Here is a 27,492-nt window from a genome sequence, read left to right on the forward strand (position 1 = left end):
TGCATTAGAGTTAGAGGCAGCTTAGATGCTGCTTGCAGTCCTAGACTTATGCAAGGATATGGTTCTATCTGTTTTAATGCAGAACTGCACTTTATTTGGTGAGGAGCGCAGTGCATGGCCTTGGATGCGATTCATAAGCAAAATTCTTCTCTGTGTGTGTGTACTTGGAGTCAGGGTACCAGGTAGCATGGTGGGGAACCAAGTTCAGAAAAAAATGATTCAGTTATGCATGCAAGTTGCAACAGTATAGAGGAGTAAGCTGCTGGCAGAAGTCCCTGAAAAGCCAGGTGTATTTTGAGATTACCTGAAGAGTAAATGTCACGTGATGGCAAATGTTAAAATTATTGAGGCAGACACTCATACTGAGGAGGTCTTTTTCAGTGCTGTTTACTGAGTATACTGTGGGCTTTACTCCTTCCTACAAATAGTTTTCGGAAGAATATGATTTCCTCTACCACTCACAGAATATTTCTGTGAAACTGATTCGGAAAGTATTTCAGCAACACGGACTTATTTAGAAGGAAAACATTAACACTAAAACATCTATTACACTTAACGTAATGAAAACTAGTCAAAGAGCCATCATGGTTTTTGGTATAAGTTGACAATTCTTGCCTAAAAGGAAAAACTTTTAGCTGTCTCTGTTGAGGACTCTTTTCTGTTGCATGACTCTGGATGTGTGTCAGATACAGAACAGAAATTCTGATTATTTGGGGTGAGGGTGGAGGAAAGCTATTACCACAGCTTGTGGAATATGCTGCTTTTTTCAAGACTTTTCTAAATTATTACCCACAGCACTCAGTGAAGGAGGGAGGTAGCAGAAGGTTACCTACCCTGTCCATGCTCTTGCAAAGGGATAACTTTCCTGAGCAGCTACAAAGCTGTTGAATAGATTTGTTACATGATGTTAGGGCTAGTGTGTAATCAAACAGTTCAAGCTGCAACTTACTATGATGTCCACCTTCCTCTGTTAGCTGGATGAAAACCAACAAGGAATCATGTCCTTCCAATACATCATAAAATGTATTAGCTGAAGACTTCTAAACCAATTTTATCTAAACTCTTTCCTGAGAGATCATTTCACCTTTATTTCCTTTCTTCTGTAGTTTGAAGATAGTGAAGAAGATTTTGACTCCAGGTTTGATACAGATGATGAACTTTCCTACCGGAGGGATTCAGTCTATAGCTGTGTCAGCCTGCCCTACTTTCACAGTTTTCTGTACATGAAAGGTACTGGGTGAATCAGAATCCGCTAAATATACAAAATAACCAGAAATGTTTATTATACCTTGCTCTCCAATTCCTGCAGAGTTAAGCTGTTTTCTTATTTTTCAGAGGATGATGGAAAATTAACTTAACTTGCAGTGGCTTACATCTAGCAGTGTTTTTCCCCTCTGCAAAGGAACATCAGCATTTTGGGCTGCCTTTGTTTCATTTTACATCTTTGCTGGTTCATAAACAATGGAATATCCAATATAAGTATAGTAAAATAACTCACAAATTGTACCAAATTTTCAGCTGATTCCTGCTTCCAAAACCTTGTAACATAGACAGCATTCTACATTGCAGATCAGCTTTACTGACCTCAGTCGATTTTCATTTTGGATCCGAAAGACACAAAGAAGGATATGTGTAGCAAAGGGGTGTGAAAGACTCTGAAGGAATATACACTGGCGTTCTCTGGTTAAGATTCTTGGTTTTATCTTCTGATGATTGATAGTAAATGATAATCTAGATGAATCCTTGTATGATACCCATCACTGTAGCATAACTTATTTTCCTGGAATAGGAACAGTGATGAATGTGCGCCCAGCTATGTGTGTGTGAAAAGAATGCATTCATCACTAGCATGGCTTTTACTTTCTGACATAGTTAGCAGTAAGTTTGTGTGGAATGACAGGAGTATATTGCTTTGGTTAAGGTTTTTATGACTGTGATGTAACTACAGTGCAAGGTGTATTGTCTGCTATATAACCACTCTTTGGTATGACTGAGTTCACGCTGGTGTATTTCCTGCTCTTAAGTACAACTTTTTCAGGTTTTGTGGTTTTGAGTTGAACATTGTTACCTCCTAATAGAGAGAGGAAAGAGTTTAACACTAAACTTTTCTTAGATTATACATTGAAAACGGTGTTAAAGATCTGATTCTCGTATGCAATAAGACTTTTTAATCATTTATTATTTATTTTATAGATATGTTATGTATAAGAATATATAATTATATATATGTTACATATATATTTTCATTATCTATAGATTTATTATAATTTATAATTTAAGGGTCTTTAGATTGCCAACAATACTGGTGGCCTTAAGGATATGCAAAAATAAGATCCTTGGTTTCATGGCTTACAGCAGAGACTCAGTTTAACTGCAGCATTGCTGGTCAGCATCTTCCAGCGTTGGTTTGGTCACAGCTTCTGTTTTATAATGTAATTGTTTGTCTTAACTATGTATAAACCCACATCTGTCTCTCTTGGCAGGTGGCTTAATAAACTCATGGAAGCGACGCTGGTGTGTCCTGAAAGATGAGACCTTCCTGTGGTTTCGTTCCAAGCAGGAAGCACTTAAGCAGGGTTGGCTTCACAAAAAGGGGGGTGGATCATCTACGCTTTCCAGAAGGAACTGGAAGAAACGATGGTTTGTTCTCAGACAGTCCAGGTTGATGTACTTTGAAAATGACAGTGAAGAAAAGCTAAAGGGCGCCATTGATGTCCGAACAGCCAAGTAGGTTTATATGTTTTTATATGTTAGCCATAGTTCCTCCAAAATACTTCTTGGGGATTAATCTGAGATGTTGAGTGCCCTGCCTTCAACTTGTGTGAATGCAAGCATGAGACTATGTGGCGAAGTTATTGAAAGCAAGTGTTGTCCTTATTTGGCTCTCTCTTAAGTCTACAGAGTGCTCCAGAGCTAAGCCAGTGCCAAATACTTAGAAAACTGCTGCTGTAATGAACCCATCTATGCTTTCTCCCAGACTAGAGGCCCTACTTAGTCTGTAATGATTTCCCAAGGCAATTTGGGGCATGTTGCCAAGTCTGTAGCTGCAGGCAAACCTAGAATGAAGAGGGTGGAATTAATAGGCCCTGAATATATGTAAGCATGGGTCAAAGCTGTATCTTCTGTACGCATTTACAATTTTTTTCATGTTTGAAATAATTGTGATAGTGGTAGAAAAGTCTTTAAAATGCATATATTCATTTAAAAAAATAGAATTACTAAACCTAACTTAATAACTTATGTCTTGCTACCTAAAGTTCCTTACACCTTAGAATTCTATGCTTCCTGAAGCATGCATCAAAAAAGTTTTCTAAGGGATGGTATTTTTCCTTCTAAACAGTCAGTATGCTTTATGAACTTAGGAATTATGTAAGTAATTTAAAATCGAGAGTGTGCTAACATTGGTAGTCTCATTTCTCTATAAAAGGGTACCTAAGCTTTCTTCCAAGGTAAAAAAAAAAAAAAAAAACAGAACTGGCTGTAACACTTCATTCCACTCTGCTCCTTGTAATCTGCAACTATCCATTTTATTTTGTTAATTTAACAGAGTACTTTAAATTGAAAGCTTAGATTAATCTTTTCTTTGGAAGTCCTGACTTGAGCCCAATTTCAAGCACAACAAAGTAAATAGTTTCAGTGAGCATCCTGACTTGCTCTTGTAAAACCAGTAGGCTGCTATCTGTCAAGGAAATCTGAACAGAGACTGAAATTCCTACCACAGTTTTTTCATTGAAACTGATTTTGACTGTCTCATGTACCATACTATTTATTTAGCATATTTTTTCAATATGTTTAAACCTTATTTTGTTGTCACCACATTGTTTCATTGACTGTGCCCTATTATAGAAGTTCTTTGCTGAACGTGCCTTTAAAATTGTCAAGTAAAGGTTGTTGAACCTAACTTGAACTGTATTTAAAGAGCTGTATGTCATTAGAAATAAGCAATAGCTTTTATAGGTAACTTTAATATTCACTGAGTGTGTTCATAACGTATTGTGTGACTTAAATATTTCACCACTCCATATTAGGGACCCCGTTCAAATTAAATAAATCTCAGGCTGATTCACTTAAAACACAGAACAGGGAGACATTCTGTTGGACACTGTTATTGGGAGGGAAGAAAACCAAAGTAAAGAAAACAGTACAGTATTATAGCTTTTTGTTTTAATAGCAGATAAATTGTCCTCGTGAGTCTGATAAGGAGAGCTTGCATATATTGTTTATGGGATAGAGATTTGTGAGAATAGTATAGCTGTTAAGGAAGTATAGCTAGTTAAGGAATAGTAAGGTTCAGACAAATACAGTAAAACAGCAAAAAGGAAATCAAGTTGATTTCTCAAGTTTCAGGAAAATCTGATCTAATACTTAAATTACTCCTTAAGAATCTTGTGCTTTGTAATTCATGATTGTTTAATGTATCAATACTTAGATGCCCCAACTACAAATTACAAAGATGTAATTTTTCAGCAGATGAGTGCTCAGCTTTTTCTGGAAGTCATGTTTGGAATTGTCTTTATGCTGATTCACGACCACACAGAGTCACTAATGCAGGTTTTGTTTGCTTTTTGTTTTTAATCTTCAAGAGCTTTCTTTCTATCACTCCAAACATTGCTTGGGTATGCAGTCGGTTCAGAAACATATCCATTTCTCAACTTGCCTCTCTTGAGGCAAGGATAAGGCTTTTCCTTTAGTTGATGTTAAAACAATAACAGAATTGTCAACTTGGTATAGTGACATTCATAGTAGTTTGAATATTTGTACCGTAAAGGCAGAAAACACAACAGTCGTGTTTCACCAACTATAGTTTGATGAATTACTACTGTCTGATAAATCACATTGTGAGTCTTGCAAATGAACCTGATTAAGGCTGACTGATGTTATTTTAAGTACCAGTACTTTGTGAGCCTCTCAGCAGAACAGAATTTTCAAAAAGTTGACAATCTCTAATGCTCAATCTTGTCATTTTCTTCTTTTCAGAGAGATTGTTGATAATACAGGCAAAGAAAATGGTATTGATCTCATAATGGGTGATAGGACCTACCACTTAATTGCTGAGTCTCCTGAGGATGCAAGGTATGAAAATCATCAGGCCTTTTTCTTTTTTTTTCTTTTTCCCTTTTTAATCTCTATGACATTCTGACTTGTGCTTGTCATTAATTTGTTTGCGGACTGTCACAAAATATTCAGGCTGTGTTAAACATGTTGTGTTTAACACTTTTTCGAAAGGCCTGCTGAGAAGAAAATCTTGTGGCAGAATGTTACTGGGAAGAGTCAGACTGCCAATGCAAATTTGCCTAGAATTTGGCTGATGCCTATTTATTACTAGCAACTTTCTGAAACACAGTATGTCTGTGGAGAGGCAGTCATCAGCCATTGACGCTTGTTTTGTGCATTAGTTTAGCCCATATACCCCTGCGTTTAGCTGCATAGATTAAATCAGTATTTAAGACCCTGTAATCTGCCTGAAATAAAGTACTGTTTTTTAGGGTCGGGATCTGTTTGCCTAAGCAGAGCCTAAAATTTTTTTAGATAAAGGTTGTAATGTGGTCCCTGGATTTTAGGGTGAAAGCATGTTCCTAAGAGCAGCATTCAAGACAGTGTTTCCATTTCTGCTGATTTAAAAAGGCTCTTGCTTTTGTTGCTAAAGGATCTATATGAAACTGTAGGGGAAGGCTGGTAGGTGAGGAGGAAGCTCGACTTGTCAGATCAGTTGTAGTGCATCTTTTTAAAAAAAAAATAAAAAATCCCCGCACTACAGTTCATGCAAGATAATAATATGTTTGCCCATAAAAATCAAGCATTTAAATAAAGTGAACTTAGTAATCAAAGCTTATTACCCACTGCCTTGCTGCCCCAAGGCCAGAATACAGGATGCCTATGTCAACATCATTTGAGCTACTTTGCTCTGAAGACTTGAAAGTTGCTTATATTCCATTCTTTTTAAAGGTATAATACCTTTCTATATCACAGGAGACTGAGTATAAATTTAGCAATGCTTACAACGCAGAATCATGCTTCATTTTTTAGGCATCTTTAAAATTACACTTAAAATAAGTTATGAGCTTTCCAGCAGTTATTAAGATTCTTGTGTGATGTGAGTATATTTTAAAATGAAGGCTTAGCTAAAGTCTCTTCTGTTAGATTTGTGTGTAGGCCCTAGGGACCAATAAGAAATTACGAGCATAAACTTGTCTGTTGTCATGCATCACTTTCATTTTTTTCTTAAACATGGAGGAGGAGACACTATACCTATTGTTGCATATACTACACATATCACACCATCCAGATTAAATTACTTTTTACCAGTGTATTTCATGTTTCTTTTTTCTCAGTCATCCCAGAAGACTTTAATGAGGGAGATGTGTAAGGATTTGCAGATAGGCTTAATAAGGCAAAGCCTTGTTAATGTTTGTCATTGTTAAAAGTGAAGTACAAAATTATTGGACTGTGCTGGTTCTGGATCTGCTATTGAAAAAATATTTTGTATATGGGCTAGATCATGATCTGAGGTTGCTTTTTGTTCAAATGAAGGGAAAAAACAAGAGAAACCTGACACCCTCCCCAAAAAAGGAATAAATATTTTGATCATGGAAGTGTATTTGAGGAAAGAAGTAATGCTTCAGTAGGCAGCCATTGCTGAGGGTTTATTCCTTTCACACCCCTAGTCTGTCTTTTTTGCTATTCCTGGGTTCTGGGACTTGGCTGAAAAACAAAGGAGGTCCCAAGAAGAAAGCAAGCAATATGAGAGTAAAATCTGCCTTTGTCTTTTGCAAAGTGCCATGATTAATTTCTTTTTCATTGTTTATACAAAGATTACATGAAATTATGAAAACTCTGAATTGTTCTTTAAAATAAATTATTACTAAATGTGCATACAGTGCTATGAAATGTTTTTTTGTTTTTACATAGAAGATTGACATTTAAATACATTTGCAATTCCTGAGACCAGAAAGGAAAGCTGAATTTAATTTGTGGGAATTTTTTGGTAGATGAGGTTTAATTTTCTTCAGCTGATGGTTCCTTCTTTCTAGATGACCCTTCCCTTGTTTTGGGGGGTTTTCAGTGACGTTGTCTTGCATCCAGGAAAGTAAGTGTTAAGCACAGCCTCTCTGTTTGTATCTCTGAGTCTTAACAAAAGGATCAGAACTAAATATGTTCTCATCTTCTTCATTGTCAGGCACTCTAAATCTGCTTTTTTCTTCATGCTTTGCATTGTTTCTAATGAAAGCATAAGCTGTTAGAAAGGATTTAGGATTTGGCAGCTACAGTACTGTTTGACAGACTACTTTGGCAGTTCAGCTTCCATCTATCTACCTTATAGGGTATAGCAGGCTTCTGAATGCTGGAGTTAAGGAGGCAGCACTTCAGTGTCCTAGGAGGAAATTCTGTGACTATAAGGAATTGCAGAAAAGACAGCTTTATATTTAAATCCAGTAGTTTTGCATGTTTTCTCAACCTGGTGGGGGTGGAGGAGACTCTGCAGAAAAGTGAGGAGTCTGTTTTAAAGGCTTGGGCTTTTGAGCCCTTTGAAAACTTGGCCCCAGGTGGTTTTCATTAGAATGGCAAATTCATATCTCAAAGAATGGCATTCAGGAACCTGCCGAACAGGCCAAGCTCTGCCCTCAGATTTCAGTGGGATTGCTTAGAGCAGTTGAGCTTTATCATATACGAGTGCCAGGAGGGTAGAGACTTCCCAGAAGCAGAAGGTGTGGTTGGAATTAAATCCTTCTGCAATTGCTGCTCAGCACTAGGAGCCAAAGTACTGGAAACCCCTCTGCTAGTTTTCCTGTTGTGGGTATATACAAGGCCACTGGAGTGGCACAAATTGGCTCTGGTTCAACTTCACTGGTCCTTCTAGCAGCTGGATTTTCCAATGCTCCATAGGGAACAAAAAATGTAGAGGTATTTGCTTGGAGTTTTTATTCTTTTTTCCCTCTCAGTTGTGCTTCTACAGAGGACTTGATGAACTTCAGTGATCTTTGCAGAAGTATCGTTGCAAGAAACTATTACTAGTCACACTATCGATGAGCAGAATTTACAACCTGAAGGTTGGGTTTCCCATTAAAGTCTTTGTGTTCAGCTAGTAGTGTATTTTTTTCCAGATTAAATTTGTGGAATGTGTTACAAATACTCTCTGAGCACTCAGATGTTTCAGTGTGCTTACTGCCAGTTTTTCAGAGATGGCACTTTTTGCACAAAGTATTTGTCTTCAGGAAGAAGGGTATGACATGAGCTTGGGTGGAAGATCTGGAGGAGCTTGATTGTACCTGGTATTACTTGAACTGACATAAAGCCTTACTGTGTTTATGCATGTTGACAAAAAGAATCTTAAGCAATTTCAAAAACCTGCAGAACCTGCTAGATCTCTGCAGAACAAAGGTGACAGAGGGCTTGTACAGAAGCAGCATTTTACTTAACACTGCTGTCTTTCTCTCCACAGCCAGTGGTTTAGCGTACTGAGTCAAGTCCATGCGTCCACAGAGCAAGAGATCAGAGAGATGCATGATGAGCAGGCAAATCCACAGAATGCTGTGGTAAGTGTAAATCTGAAGAACTTTTCAAATCAAGTATTTTTAGAAGACAGGGGCACTGTGGTGGCCACAGCTTCTGAGAGTCACAACCTAGGTTTCCTTAAATGCGGTGGTAGCTGTGACACTGGGTAGAGGCTCCATGTCCTTGGTCCTGTAGTTACACAAGAAGACAGTCTGACTTCTGATTCCTCTCCCATCATTCACCTTGATGAAAAATGAGTGTTGGTTTTGGGGTTGTGTTTTTCTGGTCCAGTTCCCTATCACACCATAGTGTATGCTTGAGTTTGAAGTTTTGCAGAGATACAGTTAATGAGTAAATTAAAAACCCAATAGTCGAAAATTTGAGATTTCTCTGGTCCTGCATTTATTCTGTACAACATACACTGGGAATAAATGGGATCCATTTGGAACCTAATATCAAGCAAAGGAAATAAAAACTTCTGCATAATGGCTTCAGAATTTTTTTCTGAGAGGATGCCATTTATATTGGGATGGCACTTCTGGTGAAAAATTCAAGCAGGTTTGGAAGCATAGAAGAATAAGAGCAGTTCTTAAGCTACCTCCAGCTTAACCAGAGATAATCTTTTAGTGGATCTGATTATCTGAGTCTTTTAGTTTTCTCCTCAGCAGTTTTGTTAGGAGAAATTGATGCCCAAATCTGCAGTTCATTTTGGTTGATCAAATCTGCTACCCCTTTCACCTGTCTCTGAGAAGAGTACTGTGAGTAATGTCATAGTAAATGTCTTCCTCTTCTGGATGGATATTTATTTATAGGGTACACTCGATGTAGGACTGATTGATTCTGTCTGTGCTGCTGACAATCCAGATAGGTAAGTCAGAACCATGCTTGGTGACTTCCTTTCTTTTTCTGCTTTCTCTAGACAAAATCTGATGCTTTATATTTTAGTCTGTATATTCTACTGACCAACCATGTATTAAAGTGATTCGTTATTACCTCTCTTTTCATAGTACTAAACACCACATGTTAAAACATGGAATAGGAATGTTTTTTTTGTGGGGGCTTCACTAACTTCCCTGACACTGCTTTGTATATGAACTGTTCAGCTACTGAAGTGATCCAAAAGTAAAAGATTAACTATTTCTTTCATTCATACAAGTAATGCTTCTGAAAAGAGCAGCTTATTTTTGAGTCCTTCAGCAATATAGTAGACAGAAAAATTTATTTTAACATTTTTCTGTTCAGCTTCTCACACAAGAATGTTGTATTCTACAGGGATGAGAATTATTTCCCAGAATAAAAACGTCTTTTAACAAATAAGACAATGCAGCATAAAAAATAACCATCAGGATATTCTTAGTTCTTGAACTAGGAACAGTGTTTTGTGGGATAAAAAGTAATCTGGGTTCAGGCTATGACTCTGGTCATACATACCTGCTTGTAAGGCTGTGAGGTGCTATTTGTACTGTAGGAGTCTGTTCCAGTTTCCTTATTGTGCACATGTGAAACAGCTGGGTGTAAGTTACGGGTCTGTCCTTGGCCTGCCAAGACCTTGATGCCACAAGTAACAGTGATTATAAGCCCAGGTTTCCTAAACAATACAACACAAATGTCCAGAGCTTTCAAAATTTTATGTTAGAAAGACATTTCTCCTGTAAGCATTTTTCACACAGATTTCTTTTCTTGTAATTTTTTTTTAGTTCTCTGAGTCTAAATCAATTATGAAACAAATATGACTAATAAAGGCAATAGATTATTTTTATATTGACACATATGAACCCACCATTGCAAGCTCAAAAGAGAGAAGCTGAGCAGAGAACCCTTTGAATCTGGATTCAGAAAGAATCCCCAAAACAGGGCTTCCATCATTTTCCTAAACTGGGATGGAGGAGAGAGAAGCCTGGAAGGCTGGCTATTGTTGATCATAACCTCCTGTTTGATAGCTTGATCTACCTTAGTTTATACCTTAGCACTCTCCTTTTTCAGTTCTCTTGCTGCAGCTCATTTACAGCTTCTGTCCTGTATATCCCATTATCCAGCTTTGTAGAGTGTGCTTCATGTAGCTCAGTCTAAAGCTGCCTCCTCTTCACACATTTTAAAACACGGTCAACAAAATTCCTCTGTTCAGTTCATATGCCCACTCATGTCCTCATCCACCACTCTTGCTGCATAATGTAGCACATCAGCACCATAGTGAGTGTGACCAAAACACTGCATTCTGATCACTCGCTTACCCCCCTCTGTATAGGGCACTGGTGAGCACTAGCTGTAGATAACTTTTAACATAACGTACACAATTCTCATGTTACTTGATTTATTGTAACCTCCCTTCACACAGTTTTCTGATTTTTCTTCCTAATAGTTTTATTTACTTTTTTCTTTATCTTGTCATCCATCTAGCTTTTACATGGCACACACTGGTTTTGGAGAATGGTATCATATTTGGATGAACCTCTCCATCCCCATGAAGTTTTTCGATTGGTTCTAATTACTACCCAGTTACCTTCTTGCAAGAACTGTAAAAAGGAAGGCCTGTGAGCTTTTCATGCATGGGGTGGCCCAGACTGCATCATTCCCATTTTCTACATCTGATACAGTTCTTGAAAACTGTGTGTTCCAGGATGAAAAAATTGATGGTAAAGGGTTATAAAAGGAAGTGTTCGTAGGCTGAAGAACCTGCCTCTCTAATCCAGAGAGCCATAAGCACAGTTCTCTTGGGCTAGTTCTTCATGCTTCAGTGAATCCTGGTGTAGGATTGGGTAAAAGCCAGACTCTCATTAAAAGTAGATTGTAGTCTCTGCGAATTGGGTTGCACTGCATTAAAAATAAAAGAATCTGTGTTCACATGCTCCTTCACTATAGACCTTTGTAAATTGTAGTTGGTTTTAGCTAATGTAACTACTGAAGCAGACACTCTAAATAGATCTGACCCTGAAATAGAGTTCTGATTCACATCCAAAGCTGATTAAAGATTGGAGGTTTTTCTCACCATAGATTCATTTTGAGACAGGACAAGTTGCAATTTAATGTAAATTTTCCCCCTATTCAGAGCCCGAGCATTTTGGTGTGAATCCAACATAATTGAGTGTTTTCAAATGCTTAATTTTTTTTTTAGGTTTAGTGGTGTTGAAATAAAAGCATTAGAGGTGGACAGTATTTGTCTGCATAGAAAATGCAAACAATGGACAGTGTTTATGATTATGGTGAGGTAAACAGTACGTATGTTGATTGTAACGGCTTTTTCAATCTTCATTTATTTTCATAGACCCAATTCATTTGTGATCATCACTGCTAATCGTGTTCTTCACTGTAATGCTGACACTCCTGAAGAGATGCATCACTGGATAACACTGCTTCAGAGGTCAAAGGGGGACACTAGAGTGGAGGGACAAGAATTCATTGTGAGGGGTAAGAACTGAGTGGGGAAGTAACAAAGTAAGTAACATCCATTACGCTTCGGAAAGATTGTTCCCACAATACAATCTGGATAATATGCCAGTGTGGTAGTGTTGGTGCCTCATCTTTGTACAGTGGAGTTTACTCACAAATTAATACGGCTGAAATTATCCTCCTGCTGTACCATGTAAGAAAACACTGTAATGATGACAAAAGAATTTTTCTAGGTAAACACCAAAGTTGAAAAGTTTTAATATTAATCTTATTATATCTTCATCATTTCATTATTTGAGAATTTTACTCGAAGTTGTTTAATATGTGGGCTAAACAATTCAAGTAATATTTTTCTTGTTGAAAGTATACAACTAACTTTTAGCAACCTAATTTTGTCCAACTCTGTTTAAAAAAAAAAGTGTGATTCAAATTGTGTCTTTAACAGGATGGCTACACAAGGAAGTAAAGAACAACCCAAAGATGTCTTCATTAAAACTAAAGAAGCGTTGGTTTGTTTTGACGCACAATTCTTTGGACTACTACAAGAGTTCAGAGAAGAATGCTTTGAAATTGGGTACGCTGGTCCTGAACAGCCTCTGCTCAGTGGTCCCACCTGATGAAAAAATCTTCAAAGAGACAGGTAATTGTTTGCTCTTGTTCAAATACGGTGTCAGTTACCTTCTGTCCTACTACCTAGTAATGCAGCAAACAACGCATAAGAATATTTTAAATGGATTATTATGGTTGCACTTTGAACAAATCAGGTTCCTAAGTCACTGAGGCATTTTACAGGGAATTACTGGGTGAAAAAACAGAGGTAATAATGTATATAGGAGTAAAATTTGTTGTCACCAACATTCAAGTTATCATAGACTGACACTGCTGCTAAGTTAGTGTGAACACTTAACACTTACACATCAAAGACCTGGGGAAAGACATATGGGTAGCACTCTCCTCATATGTTATTTTATATGCTGAGAACTATGAGGACTAACATTGGTGGAGCAAGTGTAGGGAGATCTAGAGTAGGAGTCCAGTTTGTGCTAACCTACATACTACACCTGAGTCAGCTCCCCTGTGCATTTTCAAAACTAGTTTTCAACTCGGAAGTGGCTGTTTGCAAATGAGAAGCAACTGATGACAGTCCTATATAATCTTATTGGGGTCACTGACACTTCAAAGAAGCTTTCGCTAGTGAAAGATGAAACAGAGTTTCTTTAATTGTGTCTGCTTCATGAAAAGCCTATGCAATGATGCAGAGAGAGAATTTGAACTGAAACGCTCTTCCTATCATAGTTGCCACTACCTTGGTGTGAAATTAATGAATTGTTTACAGAAGAGGTAGTTCATGCTTTATATCTGTTTGTAAGTGTGCCACAGAGGATGAAAGACTGCCACATAAAAGCAAGACTGTCTCAGATTTTCCTGTTCCAGACAGGACTGGAGAAGTAGGGCCCACAAGCTACAAGTAGCTAACAGTATTCCATAGTGTTGTCTTATGGTCACTTTTACTAAGATTACTGGATAAAATGGAGGCTGTGTGATGGTGGTTGTACTCTGAGATTGCTCCTAGACTTTTTTAAAGGAGAGAATCTCTTTTAATACCATATGGTATTATGGTACTTAATTACTGGTACAGCTTCTTAGTTCCTGAAAAACTACCAGCATGATCCAGAATGCAGCACTCAGGGTCTGATGGGACTACAGCTGGTTTTAGATAGAAATTGGGGTATTTTTATAGATACAGCTTCTATGATTAATAATTTTTACTGTTGTGCTAGGTTACTGGAATGTAACTGTATACGGACGCAAACATTGTTACCGTCTCTATACAAAATTGCTTAATGAGGCGACCCGTTGGTCAAGTGCCATCCAGAATGTGATTGACACAAAAGCGCCAATTGATACTCCAACTCAACAACTTATTCAGGATATTAAGGTAGGCACAAACAGGAGGGCGTTGGGTGGGAAAGAATGGTTGCTTAAATCTTTTTAGTGTTGGCTTTGCCATATTGGGCGATAAAGGAGAAAATTTAAGTTTTAATCACACAGTGACATGGACTGAAATTGTGGAACCTGAATGTGTTCACTGACCCAATAAAGGAATTTCTATCTAAACAGTAAAAGAGCAAAATATGAAGTGCGACTCGGAGGGCAAGAGGGATAACTTTTTTTCCATGAAAACAGTAACAAGTTTTACTGGTTTGTGTAACTTGACAGACATTGCTGTACCTGGCAGTAGAGCGCAGTGTGCAAGTTCATGAGTTAGCAGACCTGTTTGGCTATGTCCACAGTGAGCAGCACACCAGGATGGTGGACTAGACAGCTCTTGTGATTTTTTTTTTTTTCGTTATGGTTCCTTTCTTGTTCTGTGATAGCATGGCCTAAGCATCTCATGTCTCTCAGTGATGAGAAACATCCAATTAATGCTTACTGCTTTATGGTCCTGTTGGAGACATTGCATGCATAGCCAGAGAATGTCCTTCTGGAGGTTTTTCCTAATGTGCTTTGAGGAGAGAGGATGATGATTTTCAGAAGAGGCCAAAAAAATAGGCAAGAGGGGACAACTGCTACTAATCTTTTCCCTTAGAGAGTGGCACCTCTTCTTTCATGGAAAAGAAGTATCAGGTCCAAAATTTCAAGGCTATGAACGCTGTTCTTCAGAGCAGTAGACATATGTGGAAGTTCAGGATTGACAGAAGACAGTGGTCACGCATCTGTCAAACTTGGCCTAAGAAAGAACAGTATTTAAATGTCAGAGTGGGTGCATCAGGTTTACAGAAGCAGTTTTTCTGGACTATTTTGTTATGGCAGCTCCTGTAGATTCTAACTGAAAAGGCCAATTAGTTGTTCTGGAGATATATTTTTAAATAAAGCTTGAATAAGATGTCTTAATTCTAGTTATGAAATACTGGAGTAAAAGTGACTGTAAAATGAAAGCACACTTCAAAAAATGTTGTGAAACTTCATTTTCGTCTCCTGCAGTTCTGCCGTGGTTTGTTTTCTACTGCATAGATAAAGTAAGCTTATGCAAGACCTGAGGTTAGTAGATACTGAGCATTCATAGCCCGCAGAGTGCCATGGCAGCCACAGTGCCCACAACTGGATTTAGCACCATATAGTGGTGGAAACACTGATATTTTTCACAGCCAACCTAAGGGTACAAAGCGTTGCACTATTGTTAATGCTGAACACCAAATCCTGCCTTTTTCTTACCTCAATAGGAAAACTGCCTAAATGCTGATGTGGTTGAACAGATTTATAAGAGAAACCCTATTCTCCGTTACACTCACCATCCGTTGCACTCGCCATTACTGCCACTGCCGTATGGGGATATCAATCTAAACTGTAAGTTTTTCAATCTTAGAAACACTTTTCCTTATGAAAGACTAAATCAGAGGATGGGATTTTTTAGTCAGTGGGTATACTGAAGTAATGGTAGACAAAATACGTGTTTATAATACAAATAGACAAGTTTCCCTATTCTCCTCTGGGAGGTAGAGAATAAGAGTTTGTCTAGCATAGAGCCATGGGCTCATGGTGCTCCTGTGTGGGTGTTACAGAAAGGAAGGATTCTATTGCTGCTGTAATAAGTTTGTTACCTTCAGCAACACAGCTAAGAAGACCGAGTTTGAAAGGCCTTGCACTGAAATAAGCAACTAAACCAAATTAATTCAGTCTCCTTGAATCATATTCTCCTTCGCAAATCATTGTTGCTTCCTACCCCATGTGGGGAGCTGCAACAGCCACAACTTCCAATTAACAAGTGTGAGTTTCATCAGTTGTGGTGGGAAGCATTATTTATGGGAAACAACATTTGAATGGACATGGTTTTAAAAAGTAATGGTTCATTTATTCCTGAAATGGGTGTAATCATGTCTTTTAATATCCTTGGCTCAGTCACTAACTTAGAAGTCTGTTTTGAATGAATGGTTCAGAGCTATTGATGGTTGTGAATTTGGTGTCCTTAAATGGATTTTCTTATCTTATTTTCCAACTGCGTATTAAACAAGGTATAACTCAGATCAGAAGTTTCAGCCTTGGGAGGAGGGTAGCAGGTCACAGTTGATTAAAAGCTGAGGTATTTCAGGTGAGACTTCCTGGTAACTCAAGTGATATCCTTCTGCTCAAATGACAAGGAAAATCCTAGGAGAAACCTTTCCCTTCTCTTCCCCCACTCCTATACAGTGGCAAGGCACAGTTCTGACCTTCTCAGCACTTGAGCTGGTTGTGCCATGCTGGAGTGCAGCATGGTTGCTCTCTATTCCCCATGGACAGGATGAGCTAGCTCCCTCTGAGGTAGAAGCCTTGCCAAAGTCTTTCCATACTAAATGTAGCTCCACAGATGGACTGATGCTCAGTTATTGCTTTGACTTGCAGTTGAGTTCTAGTTATTTTCTGTAATAGTTATAATGTCAGGTTAGCAACTTCATATTCATAACATATGTCTGTACTGTTTTGTGCTTTGATGGTTAGTAGGCCTAACTGATTCAGACATCAGAGCAATCTCTTCCATCTCTTGAACCCAAGAACTGCATGGTTCTTTTAAGTAGATTGTAAAATTTGCTAGCCCATGTTGAATAACCTGTAGTACAAAAACAATCACCACCTTTTCCAGCACGGAAAACGCAAGTTGCAGTGTCATGGCAATGATTTAGTTTAGCAGTATTTTGTTTGGCTTTAATTAAAATGGTACTGCTGTAGACAAGTGATGCCGTGTATCTTTGTAGCTTTCCGTAACGCAGTCATGCTTTACCTCACTTATGATCTGATTAGATTATCACTTTCTTGTGACCACAAAAAAGTGATAGACACTTCATCAGTATGGATTGCTCTGAAAGGAAGATTCTTCATGAAGAAAACTGATCAAGGAAGATAGGCTTTTGAGGTTGTGTTGTCAGAAAATGTCAGAATGGGATTTCATTAAATTTGGAACAAATCTCAATAGCAAAATAGCTCATAAAATGAGTTTGCATCATACATTTGAAATGGAAAAGATCCATTCTAATATCCTGCATAATAAGGGTCACAGAATAGCATTAAGTAATTCCTACATTAAGCCTGAGTGCTTTCTCTTTAATATCTCAGTCTAAGCACCTTTCTCCCTATTTTTCTTTTGTAGTGCTGAAAGACAAAGGCTACACAACTTTGCAGGATGAAGCCATCAAGATATTTAATTCTTTACAGCAGCTGGAGTCTATGTCTGATCCCATCCCTATAATCCAAGGCATCCTCCAAACAGGACATGATTTACGACCTCTTCGAGATGAGCTGTACTGTCAGCTCATCAAGCAGACCAATAAAGTGCCTAACCCTGGGAGCGCGGGCAACCTCTATAGTTGGCAAATACTCACCTGCATGAGTTGCACATTTCTGCCGAGTCGCAGCATCCTCAAATATCTCAAGTTCCATCTCAAAAGGTGAGAAGCTTTGAACTACTAAAGCAAGAGAAGTTTTTTCACTCACTGGTTTCTTCACCACAACTTGTAACAGTGTTTAGGTATCTTGAAGTGAGGCTTGAAGATGCATTCACTTAGTGAAATGGTTATGCCAAACAATGAATCTAAAAAAAAGTTGTAGGAAAAGCGTGTATGAGTTGATCTAGGTGGAATTATTCTCATTTGAAGAATCAAGCAAAATCCCACAGAACTGAATGCACAATTTGTTAATGTTGACAAAAGAGAGGCTTTCTGTAGTTGTATAAACTTGCTTAGATGACTTGCAGCCTGTACCCCCAGGTCCCATTCTCAGCCATCCAAATCAACCTGTTACAAATTCTTCATCCTGATTACCTTACTTTTATGAGGTATGCACCATGCACATAGCAGAACATCATCATATTTAAAGATGTATTTGGAGTAAAAATGTCTGCTCGCAAATCTAATTTTAAGATACTAGTTACCATTTAAAAAAAAAAAAATCATTGTTGACAGTTCAGCATTAACCAGAATGTGGAGTTCCTCTTGCTGTGATGCAGAAGAATGCAGACTGTGTCATTAGGAAAGTTAATCCAACAACAACAAACTGTTCTCAATAATTTAAAAGTCTTGTCTGTATTTCTGCTAGAGCATGGACTTTGTTAATCACTTTGCTAAATCTAATTACGCTATAAGTATTTGTAAAATGCTTGTATAGAAGATGTACCTTTCAAGCAAAGTAAGATCAGTGAAAAATATTAATCACTTTATATAACTGTTAAAATGAAAAAAATCCAACATTGATTCTCTTTCTCAGTTTAACTCAGCTCATAAACTGGCCTCCTAGTTAAAAAAAATTGCACAACATTGGTAGGTTGGTTTCAATATTGTAGATGCATAGTCATCTTACAGCATTTCTGTAATCCTGCAGTAATATTTTTATGCCTTGCAGATCATGAATCACTGTGCTCTTTCACATAAATTAAACTTTAGTAGCTCTAAGAAGCTGATATTTTATCACTGGAAATATTATAGAAACACTCTGTTCTGAAAGCTACCTGGATTCAACAGTTTTCCGTAATTAAGAGCTGAGTTCATTGAAGTTGTTACTGAATACTCATAATACTAACTGCTGAACAGTAAGGTCTTGGAGAGAATCTTTAAGAAAATGAGGAATAGAAATCAAGTATCCTAAGTGACACCTCCACAAAACTGAGCAGTCAAATATGTTTTACTGCTTTTTTTCTGTAGTACCTTAGTGCAGTTTAGTCTTCATTCAACAACTGTTACTGAAAAAAGGGGAGTTGATTAAAAGATTTTCATAGTTATCTTGCTGTCAAATCTGAGTCATTACAAGATTCCTGTAGTTTATACTATAAAAGTAGTTCATTTTTTTTCTTTCCATTAGGTTTGTAGAACAAAATTATGAATGTATATAAGTTATCCCACAGTAAATCACAAGTTAGAACACTTTCCTTGACAGTGAAAATAAACCTTTGAGCGTGTCAGGTAAATAACTTATTGGACACAGAAGTACTTTCAGGGAAAAAAAACATTCTCAAATAAGTAAACTTTCTGTTTCACAGCCTGGCAGCTTAAAGTAGTAATATTTGTCTCACAGGGTTCGTGACCAGTTTCCAGGAACTGAAATGGAGAAATATGCACTTTTTACTTATGAATCTCTGAAGAAAACCAAATGCAGAGAGTTCGTGCCGTCGCGGGATGAAATAGAAGCTCTGATCGGCAGGCAGGAAATGACATCCACAGTTTATTGCCACGGCGGGGGCTCCTGTAAGATTACAATCAACTCTCACACTACAGCTGGAGAGGTGAGAAGTGGTGACAGAACGCCTTTGGCACAAAATCAGTGTCTCCCCTTACATGCCAATTCCAGGCAGTAGTAGTGTTAAACTTCGGGAGTGCTGGGGGTTTCTATACTGGTCTCTCCTTTCAGAGGAGGGAAGGCTTACAGTGCTGTCCCTTCAACCCTCCAGCGTGTTCTGAAGAAATCCCTGCGATAAAAACTGTCTTTATTCTGCAGAGGATTACCCAGTTCCCTCTTACAGGAAGAATTACAGGAAAGACTAAGCAATTCAGTCGAGGCATCATTGGAATAACTTCGGTAGATATTGGTGTGTATGAGAGCCAAGTCGCTTCCTAAAACTGGAAGACTCTTGCTGAGTTCATGAAATACAGGGGTTATATCTGGCCAGGTGATAGCACATACATATTCTGAAAGAATAAGCATTATTTAGTATAAAACTTAAAGTAGAATTTGACAACAGTTATTACTGCTGATGAGAACACGCTAGCAACATTTTTAGCCTCATGTAAAACCTAGCTCTGAATTTTCTTCTAATTATTTGTCTTACTCTCTAGTGATGCTTTTCTATGCTGGTTTTTTCATGTGCTGTTTTTCATTAGGTGGTTGAAAAGTTAATTCGTGGCTTAGCCATGGAGGATAGCCGAAATATGTTTGCTTTGTTTGAATACAATGGTACTACTGATAAAGCAATTGAAAGCAGAACCATTGTCGCTGATGTCTTGGCAAAGTTTGAAAAGTGAGTGCACCTCTCTTTCTCTCTTACCACTCTAATAAGTAGCAATTAAATAAATTTTCAGTGTCAATAATGCTGAATTTTCTCTTTCTCTTGCTTGTTTGTGATGATGCAGCTGAATTACACACATGGCCATTTCTGGAACAAAAGCATCTTTTTTTTTTTTTCTTGAAAGAATTAGAGACACCTATTTACTTGTGTTTGGTTGTCCGCTGTCTTGACACCATTAGAGTAATACTCATCACTACTTCCACATTTTCTTTTCCACTACTACAAATTTTTCCACCATTACTAGCATTGTGGCTGCCCCAGTACTGGGAGAACTGAACTCCAGGCAGTCACTGCCATTCTGACTACCCGTTGCCTGACTTCACATGGAAGTCACCTCAGTACAGCTCACAATATTTTTCTTCCTAGTAAAACTGAAACCACCTATAGCACTGTAGTAAGAAAATGTAATACAAGCCTAAATACCTGTTTGTCATCCCTGTGTTATACACATGGCAATCAGCCTCCTTTATCCACATAATAATGGGGTGGGGGGAAGGAATCTCTAAAAGTGTTGTGCAATTACATTTTATAACAGGACTTAATAATATTACTTTTATCAACACTAGACTGAGCCACAAATAAAAGTTTATTAAGATAATTTGGGTTAGAAACAGTTGAGTGAGAACTGAATCAACATTTTGTAAGTCCTTGATTTTGCTGTAGGCTCTAAATACACCCCCCCTCTCTCTCTTCAAATGACATCATTCAGGTATACTGCTGAAAACAGTTAGCTCCTGTCAACAACACCAGATTGATAGCAGATGTAACAAAGCAAAATTAAGCTGATGCCTTGCTTAGATTCTTCAGGTGTCAAATTAGAAAGGCATTTGATTTCACAGATCTGATATCTCTCTCTCTCTCTCTCTTCACACAACCATGCAGGCTTGCTGCCGCTGCTGAAGCTGGGGAGATGCACTGGAAGTTCTACTTCAAGCTCTACTGCTTCCTGGACACAGAAAATGTCCCAAAAGATAGCGTGGAATTTGCCTTTATGTTTGAGCAGGTAAAGGACAAAGGTTCCATTTGAGACACTTTGAAGAGGAGGAAAAAAGCAAGACATCTAGGCAGCATAGAGAGTTTTGATTATGCTTCTGTTTAACTAAATGCACTACTACTCAAGCATCAAGTGCAAGGAAAGCAGTTCAGTGGTCAAAATAGGCTTATCCTGACATAAGTGAAGCACACGTGATTTACCTAGTGTCATGACTTTTCTTACTTCTGCATTACTTGTAAATTGTTTTACATACAGTGGTAAAAAAATTGGATAACTGGGTCTAAGCTGGATAAGAAAGGATAATATTTGCTTTTAATTTTTCTCTTACAAAACCATTTTCTTAAGAAAGTGCAAGAAGTAAAGTGAAAAATGTGTAACTGGCAAACAAATTAATTATTAGAGACCCATGTTGGCAACTGTACAGAACTAATCAAACAATAGCTTTTTCTCTTCATAGGCACTGTAGTAAAACAAATCAGTCCAGTCTCAGCAGTAACCATAAGACAGCTACGATGAGCAGAAATCCACTTAATAAATGTGCTGAGCTCAGAATGAGGTCATACTGCAAAACATAAATAAGTGAAAGTGATTTATAATTAAAATTAAATGCGTCAGCAGTTGGATTTCTATTATACAAAGTTCTGTAGTTGCTCAGAAACTCTCACTGATGGCATTTATTATTGTTAATTGACCTCCTCCTTTTCTACGATATTGCAAATGGCTAAAAATTCTTCCAGTGGACAATTTCTTTCACATGGGCACTAGAGACAGATTTCTGTGTAAGGCTTTTTTGCAATGCCAAGACACTGACATTCTGTTGGCAAGCAAGCCTAATGTGATCAAGAACTGACATATTTCTGTTTTCATATGTATGACACCAAGTTGGGTGGGAGTGTTGATCTGCTCGAGGGTAGGGAGGCTCTGCAGAGAGATCTGGACAGGCTGGAGCGATGGGCTAAGGCCAACTGTAGGAGTTTCAATAAGGCCAAATGCCGGGTGCTGCACTTGGGCCACAACAACCCCCAGCAGCGCTACAGGCTTGGGGAGGAGTGGCTGGAGAGCTGCCAGTCAGAGAGGGACCTGGGGGTGTTGATTGATGGCAGGATGAACATGAGCCAGCAGTGTGCCCAGGTGGCCAAGAAGGCCAGTGGTATCCTGGCTTGTATCAGCAATAGCATGGCCAGCAGGGACAGGGAAGTGATCTTGCACCTGTACTCGGCACTGGTAAGGCTGCACCTCGATGACTGTGTTCAGTTTTGGGCCCCTCACTACAAAAAGGACATGGAATTACTCGAGCGTGTCCAGAGAAGGGCAACGAAGCTGGTGAAGGGTCTGGAGCACGTGTCCTACAAGGAGCGGCTGAGGGAATTGGGGTTGTTTAGTCTGGAGAAGAGGAGGCTGAGGGGAGACCTCATCGCCCTCTACAACTACCTGAAAGGAGGTTGCAGAGAGCTGGGGATGAGTCTCTTTAACCAAGTAATAAGTGACAGGACAAGAGGTAATGGCCTCAAGTTGCACCAGGGAAGGTTTAGTCTAGATATTAGGAAGTATTTCTTTACAGAACGGGTTGTTAGGCATTGGAATGGGCTGCCCAGGGAGGTGGTGGAGTCCCCATCCCTGGAGGTGTTCAAGAGGCGGGCTGACATAGCGCTGAGGGATGTGGTGTAGTTGGGAACTGTCAGTGCTAGGTTAACGGTTGGACTTAGATGATCTTCAAGGTCCTTTCCAACCTAGATGATTCTGTGATTCTGTGAAGCCTTTTCCCCTTTCACAGGATCAGAAACATCTTCACTGTAATAGAGTATTTCTTCCTTGTTCACAGTTTAGGTTTTAAGGCACCATATTACATCATGAGTCTACCAAAAGTCTCCTTCCAGAGCCTACTACTGTAGCTCAATCCAGAACTGCTTATTGTTGGCTGAAGGATCTGGGCAATAGATTGCCTTGGTTGGGCTTAGAAATGTTGCCATTCTGATTGTTTCTACACATAGAGGAGTCAGCCATTTAATGCCTCTGCTTTGTGATGAAGTTCAAACTGTAAGAAGAAAACCCATGAGAGCTCTGCATCAGAGACTTTACATTATGTTATTGGTTTAAGAGGCAGATTTAGCTAGTTTCCCATATGAACAGCTAAAACAAGCCCATTCACTGAAGCAGATTGTTTTCATGCAGCATTCTGTGCTGACCATTTTAGCCAAATATTTTATGTCTTGACAAGACCAATAGTATTTCAGTTACAAATCATGGCACGTTCGATCCCTACGATTAATATTACAGCAATACCTTAAAGAGGTGACATTACATTCTAATATCAGCTGTGTTCTTTTTTCTAATTGTTTGCTTTTGATGTCTGTCATCAACTTTTTTCAACCAATTAAGAAAGTTCCCTTTTGTCATCAGTTTTAGTTCTGTAACCTCCATTATTTTTAAAAATCTGAATCCTTTAATTCATAAGGCGCTGCAGAAAAGCTTTTAGTTCTTTCTCATTAAAATACTGTCCTTCCATTTCCACAAGACAGCTCTTTCTTCTGCATGTGTACAATTTCAGGTAAACCATCTTGCACGTTTAAGGGCACATTTTAGCTCCATCCTAAGCGTACACCTAAATGAACTAGCTTACGTAGATGTGAACTCTATCTGTGTGTTTACTAAACTGCTTTCAATTCCTGCATCTCCAGACATGAGGCATGTTTGTTTCCTGTATTAGTGTCATATGAAAAAAAAAAAAAAAATCCTAGCTGCTGTACATTTCCAAAGGTTTGAATGGGTGTGCAAAGAGCTAGGATTTGAAAGAGTCTTCTTGGTTCAGAATCTCATCCCTGATGCTACAGACCACTTTAACGTATAAATGTTTTACTAACTTTGTCTAGGATCCGGTGAAGATTTACTGTTTTGCCTCGATGAGGTTTATTACAGAGCTGTCCTCGGGCTTTGCTTGTTTGGCTGGAAACATCAGTTTTCACAGCCAGATTATTGATAGCAGTAAGCAAAACTAGATATCCATTTCTTCCTAATGCCCTTAAACATAGATGGCTTCCTCCCAATCAGATGTTTAGATCCTGATTCTCTCCCCTTTACATTTTATTTTCCTTTTTAGTAAGTCGGTTGCTCTTATATATGTGAGTTCACTAAGAGCTGTACTAGTAACAGTAATTCCAGTTTAGCGAGTTCTTCAGTTGCCTTGCAGTGCTTCTGGTAAACCCTGTCTTACCCAGTTTAACAAATTTGCCAAGAGATTTACCACATTTGATTTATTTAATGGATCGTTTGTTTCAGATCCTGGGTTTGCCTGGCAGTAAGTCTACTTCCCATTTCTCTCTTAGTCCTGTCAAAGACTGGTTAGTACATAAAAAGCTACCTTTTTCCCCTTGATAGGCTCATGAAGCAGTGATTAGAGGGCATTATCCTGCTCCTGAAGAAACCCTCCAGGTCCTTGCAGCTTTGCGTCTTCAGTACCTTCAGGGAGATTACACTCTGCATACCACCGTACCAGAAATGGAAGAAGTCTATCCCTTGCAAAAGCTGAAGTCTCGGATTACACAGTCAACCAAAACATTTACTGCAGCAGAGAAGGCTGAAAAGAAACGAGCCAGCTTTCTTGAAGGAACATTGCGGAGGAGTTTTCGCAGTGGCTCTGTCAGCAAGCAGAAGGTTGAGGAGGATCAGATGTTAGACATGTGGGTCAAAGAGGAAATCTCAGCTTCCAGGACTAGTATTATTGACAAATGGAAAAAACTCCAGAGGATGAACCAGGAGCAGGCTATGGCAAAGTATATGACTTTGATTAAGGAATGGCCTGGCTATGGCTCAACACTCTTTGACGTAGAGGTAAGACCTCCTGAACACCCAAATGACAGTTTATACTGTATAGACGATGATTTCATTACAGTGTAGTGAAACCATAAACACAGTATCACAATGCTCAGACAGGTGATGTAATAAAATGGTATTAAAAGCATGCACCCATTAGCAAGCACTGTAGCTATTGAAATCCACCAGTTAACCGTAAAATACAGAGGGACAGAATGCTATCCTGATGGGTTGCAAACAAGTTTGAGAAGTGTAAAAGGCTACATTCAAAGAGGAACAAGCAATATGCACTTCTTAAAAAATGGTTACAGACAAGAACATCAACAGTAAGTGTTGTGTGGTTCCCACCGTTCCCTTTGCTGCTAATTTACATTTTTTTTCTCTAGTGTAAAGAAGGGGGATTCCCACAAGAGTTGTGGCTTGGAGTCAGCGCTGATGCAGTTTCTGTCTACAAGCGTGGGGAAGGAAGGCCTCTGGAGGTGTTTCAGTATGAACATATCTTGTCATTTGGTGCACCACTTGCCAACACCTATAAGATCGTGGTGGATGAGAGAGAACTGCTTTTTGAAACTAGTGAGGTAAGAACAAGAAGGAATTCTGTTGTTGATAGCCAGGCTACTGTATTTGCTGCAAATGTTACAAATGCATTCAAGATCCCTGTAAAGCTAAAGGGAAGACATAATGAGATGGATAAGAGTGCTGAGTATTTTTGTTTAACTGCAAAAGGGTTTTGTTGAAAGCTCAACAGTTTTATATTGTTAGCGTCTAAAGAAATTCATTCACATACTGTTACCTAAGAACTTTGCTCTTTATATTCTTTTGGCAGGTGGTTGACATTGCAAAGCTGATGAAAGCTTACATCAGTATGATTGTGAAAAAACGCTACAGCACCTCTCGATCAGTGAGTAGTCATGGAAGTCAGGGCAGCTCCAGGTGAAAACAAAACCAGTTCTACTGTGCTCTAAATAGAACGTATCGCTGCTTGGCCTCAAAGCGACCTGATGATACTGATCACGTCTGTTGACAAGCTAACCAAGAACCAGAGTTTCCACGGAAAGTATCTTCAAACATTGTTTTAGAAAGACGACAGGGTGGGGAGGGCAAAATCAGGTGAAATAGTCACATACTAGAACTGCTGGCTCGTTGAAAACTTTCCAAAGCATTATTATCTTCAGTTGATGTAACAAATGCCTTAAGACTTGATCCACTGCAATACAAGCAGGAATTAAGTGCCTTACAATATTAAACACAACTTGTATTGATCTAAAATTGCTGATAAAAAGTCAAGCGGATTTTTTTTGTCCTTTCAGAACACTGAAAACAAAGTTATATTCATCCATTCTGCACTAATCTACTGGCCTGTATACATGTGGGAAGGGGGAGGGAAGAAGAGCAAGGTATATTTTTTTGGAGAGCTGCTGGCAGCCTTCCTGATGGACGCCAACATTTTGTTTCCCCTTGCTTCCATGGATGTGCACATTGTGCACGTGCATTTGAGCTGTCAGTAAAATTTGACTAATTTTATTCTGTATTTCACAAGTCTTCTGAAGCAAAGGGAATAAGTATGTGCAATGGTGTAAACAGTCTTTCTGTAAATTTTAATAGTTCAGATTTATAGTTGTTACAATTGTATGGTTACTTTATAAGCAGTTTTATTAACAAGTAAATTCAAAAATTTTCATACACTGATTTTACTATTGCAAATATGTATTACCATATAAGTAGCAGAAATCTGCATTCTGTATCTGCTGTATTATAAAGAGAGATGTAGCTGAGAATATTTATAGACTACCCTAATATGGAAATACAATTATCAGTCCATTATCCATAATGTCAGTTTAAGTTTTTAATATTAAATTTTTCTTTCAAAGATATCACTCTTTTCTAATTGTGGCTGGACTCTCCAACCCAGACTGACTGCCAAAGGTCAGAGCCCTTCAGAGTTGACTGGAGAACACAGTTATACAATGCAACTGCTTTAATACAGAGTTCTCTATTTTACCTGGTTGCCAGATGAAGGTTCTTGACAGTACCCTGTAAATAAATCAGGGAATATCAGCTAATAATAAGCTGATTTTTGACTTTTTATTTTTGTACAGAAATACTGTAATATAAGGCAAAACTTTGATCAAAGGTATCTTTTTATCCACAGGAAAAAAAAAAAGAAACCTGTAAAACCTTACTGTTATTAAAAACCTCAGCCTTTAAGGAATCATGCCTACTTACTGGAAAAAAAAAAAAAAAGTCCAGCAATAAAGAAAATACGTGACGTGCTCTGTTTCCACTTCATACTTACTTGGACTTGCGATAAAGCCCTAATTTTGTCTGTCTTCTCAGGAGGCAAACCAGGAACACAGCATAGGCTATATATATATATGTTTTTGCTTGGAAAAGTGCGTGTGCTTTGTGTTGTAATGGGACAGGTTTCCTGAATCATGGGGTTATGTGCCAGTTACACCACCAGGATAGAGGAAGAACTGCTGAGCAATTCCACTCCACAAGGAATGTGCAAGTAAAGCTTTTTCTATTTGTGTAGCCCTGATGTAAGATGGCTTGTTTTTACTAGTCAGCCACTGCATGGTAGTGCAGCGTGCACTACCCTTCTAAGTGTACACAGTCTTTATAGATTACAAGGCTTGCTATGAGAAATCCTCCACCCTCCTCCAACTGGCAGATACTTTTAGTCACTCCATCTGTGACACCACCCCTCAGTCCCTAAAGGCTTGCTAAATAACACTACTAATTTCATGTCCTCACCCTCCCAGCAAAGGTGAACTTAATT

General features: G+C 38.5%; 1 protein-coding gene and 1 long non-coding RNA gene across 2 annotated transcripts in view; one reads left to right on the plus strand and one right to left on the minus strand.

The window, feature by feature from the left end:
* Positions 1-26,983, plus strand: part of MYO10 (myosin X) — a 173,078-nt gene extending 146,095 nt beyond the window's left edge. Inside the window, exons 26-41 of the mRNA XM_074873964.1 lie at positions 1,107-1,230; positions 2,484-2,727; positions 4,978-5,073; positions 8,441-8,534; positions 9,306-9,361; positions 11,756-11,898; positions 12,326-12,520; positions 13,662-13,819; positions 15,105-15,228; positions 17,003-17,300; positions 18,919-19,126; positions 19,722-19,858; positions 20,789-20,909; positions 24,276-24,728; positions 25,097-25,288; positions 25,537-26,983. Of these exons, the coding sequence (XP_074730065.1) occupies positions 1,107-1,230; positions 2,484-2,727; positions 4,978-5,073; positions 8,441-8,534; positions 9,306-9,361; positions 11,756-11,898; positions 12,326-12,520; positions 13,662-13,819; positions 15,105-15,228; positions 17,003-17,300; positions 18,919-19,126; positions 19,722-19,858; positions 20,789-20,909; positions 24,276-24,728; positions 25,097-25,288; positions 25,537-25,647 (2,754 nt within the window). The 3' untranslated portion in view covers positions 25,648-26,983. The remainder of the gene's footprint in view (positions 1-1,106; positions 1,231-2,483; positions 2,728-4,977; positions 5,074-8,440; positions 8,535-9,305; positions 9,362-11,755; positions 11,899-12,325; positions 12,521-13,661; positions 13,820-15,104; positions 15,229-17,002; positions 17,301-18,918; positions 19,127-19,721; positions 19,859-20,788; positions 20,910-24,275; positions 24,729-25,096; positions 25,289-25,536) is intronic.
* Positions 14,028-17,356, minus strand: LOC141945557 (uncharacterized). Its single transcript, XR_012629553.1, has 2 exons — positions 17,235-17,356; positions 14,028-14,611 (listed from the first exon to the last, which is right to left on the minus strand). It is a non-coding gene; the product is annotated as an uncharacterized LOC141945557 (long non-coding RNA).
* Positions 26,984-27,492: the final 509 nt, after the last annotated feature.

This window comes from Strix uralensis, chromosome 1, assembly GCF_047716275.1.
Source record: "Strix uralensis isolate ZFMK-TIS-50842 chromosome 1, bStrUra1, whole genome shotgun sequence".
Lineage (NCBI taxonomy): Eukaryota > Metazoa > Chordata > Aves > Strigiformes > Strigidae > Strix > Strix uralensis.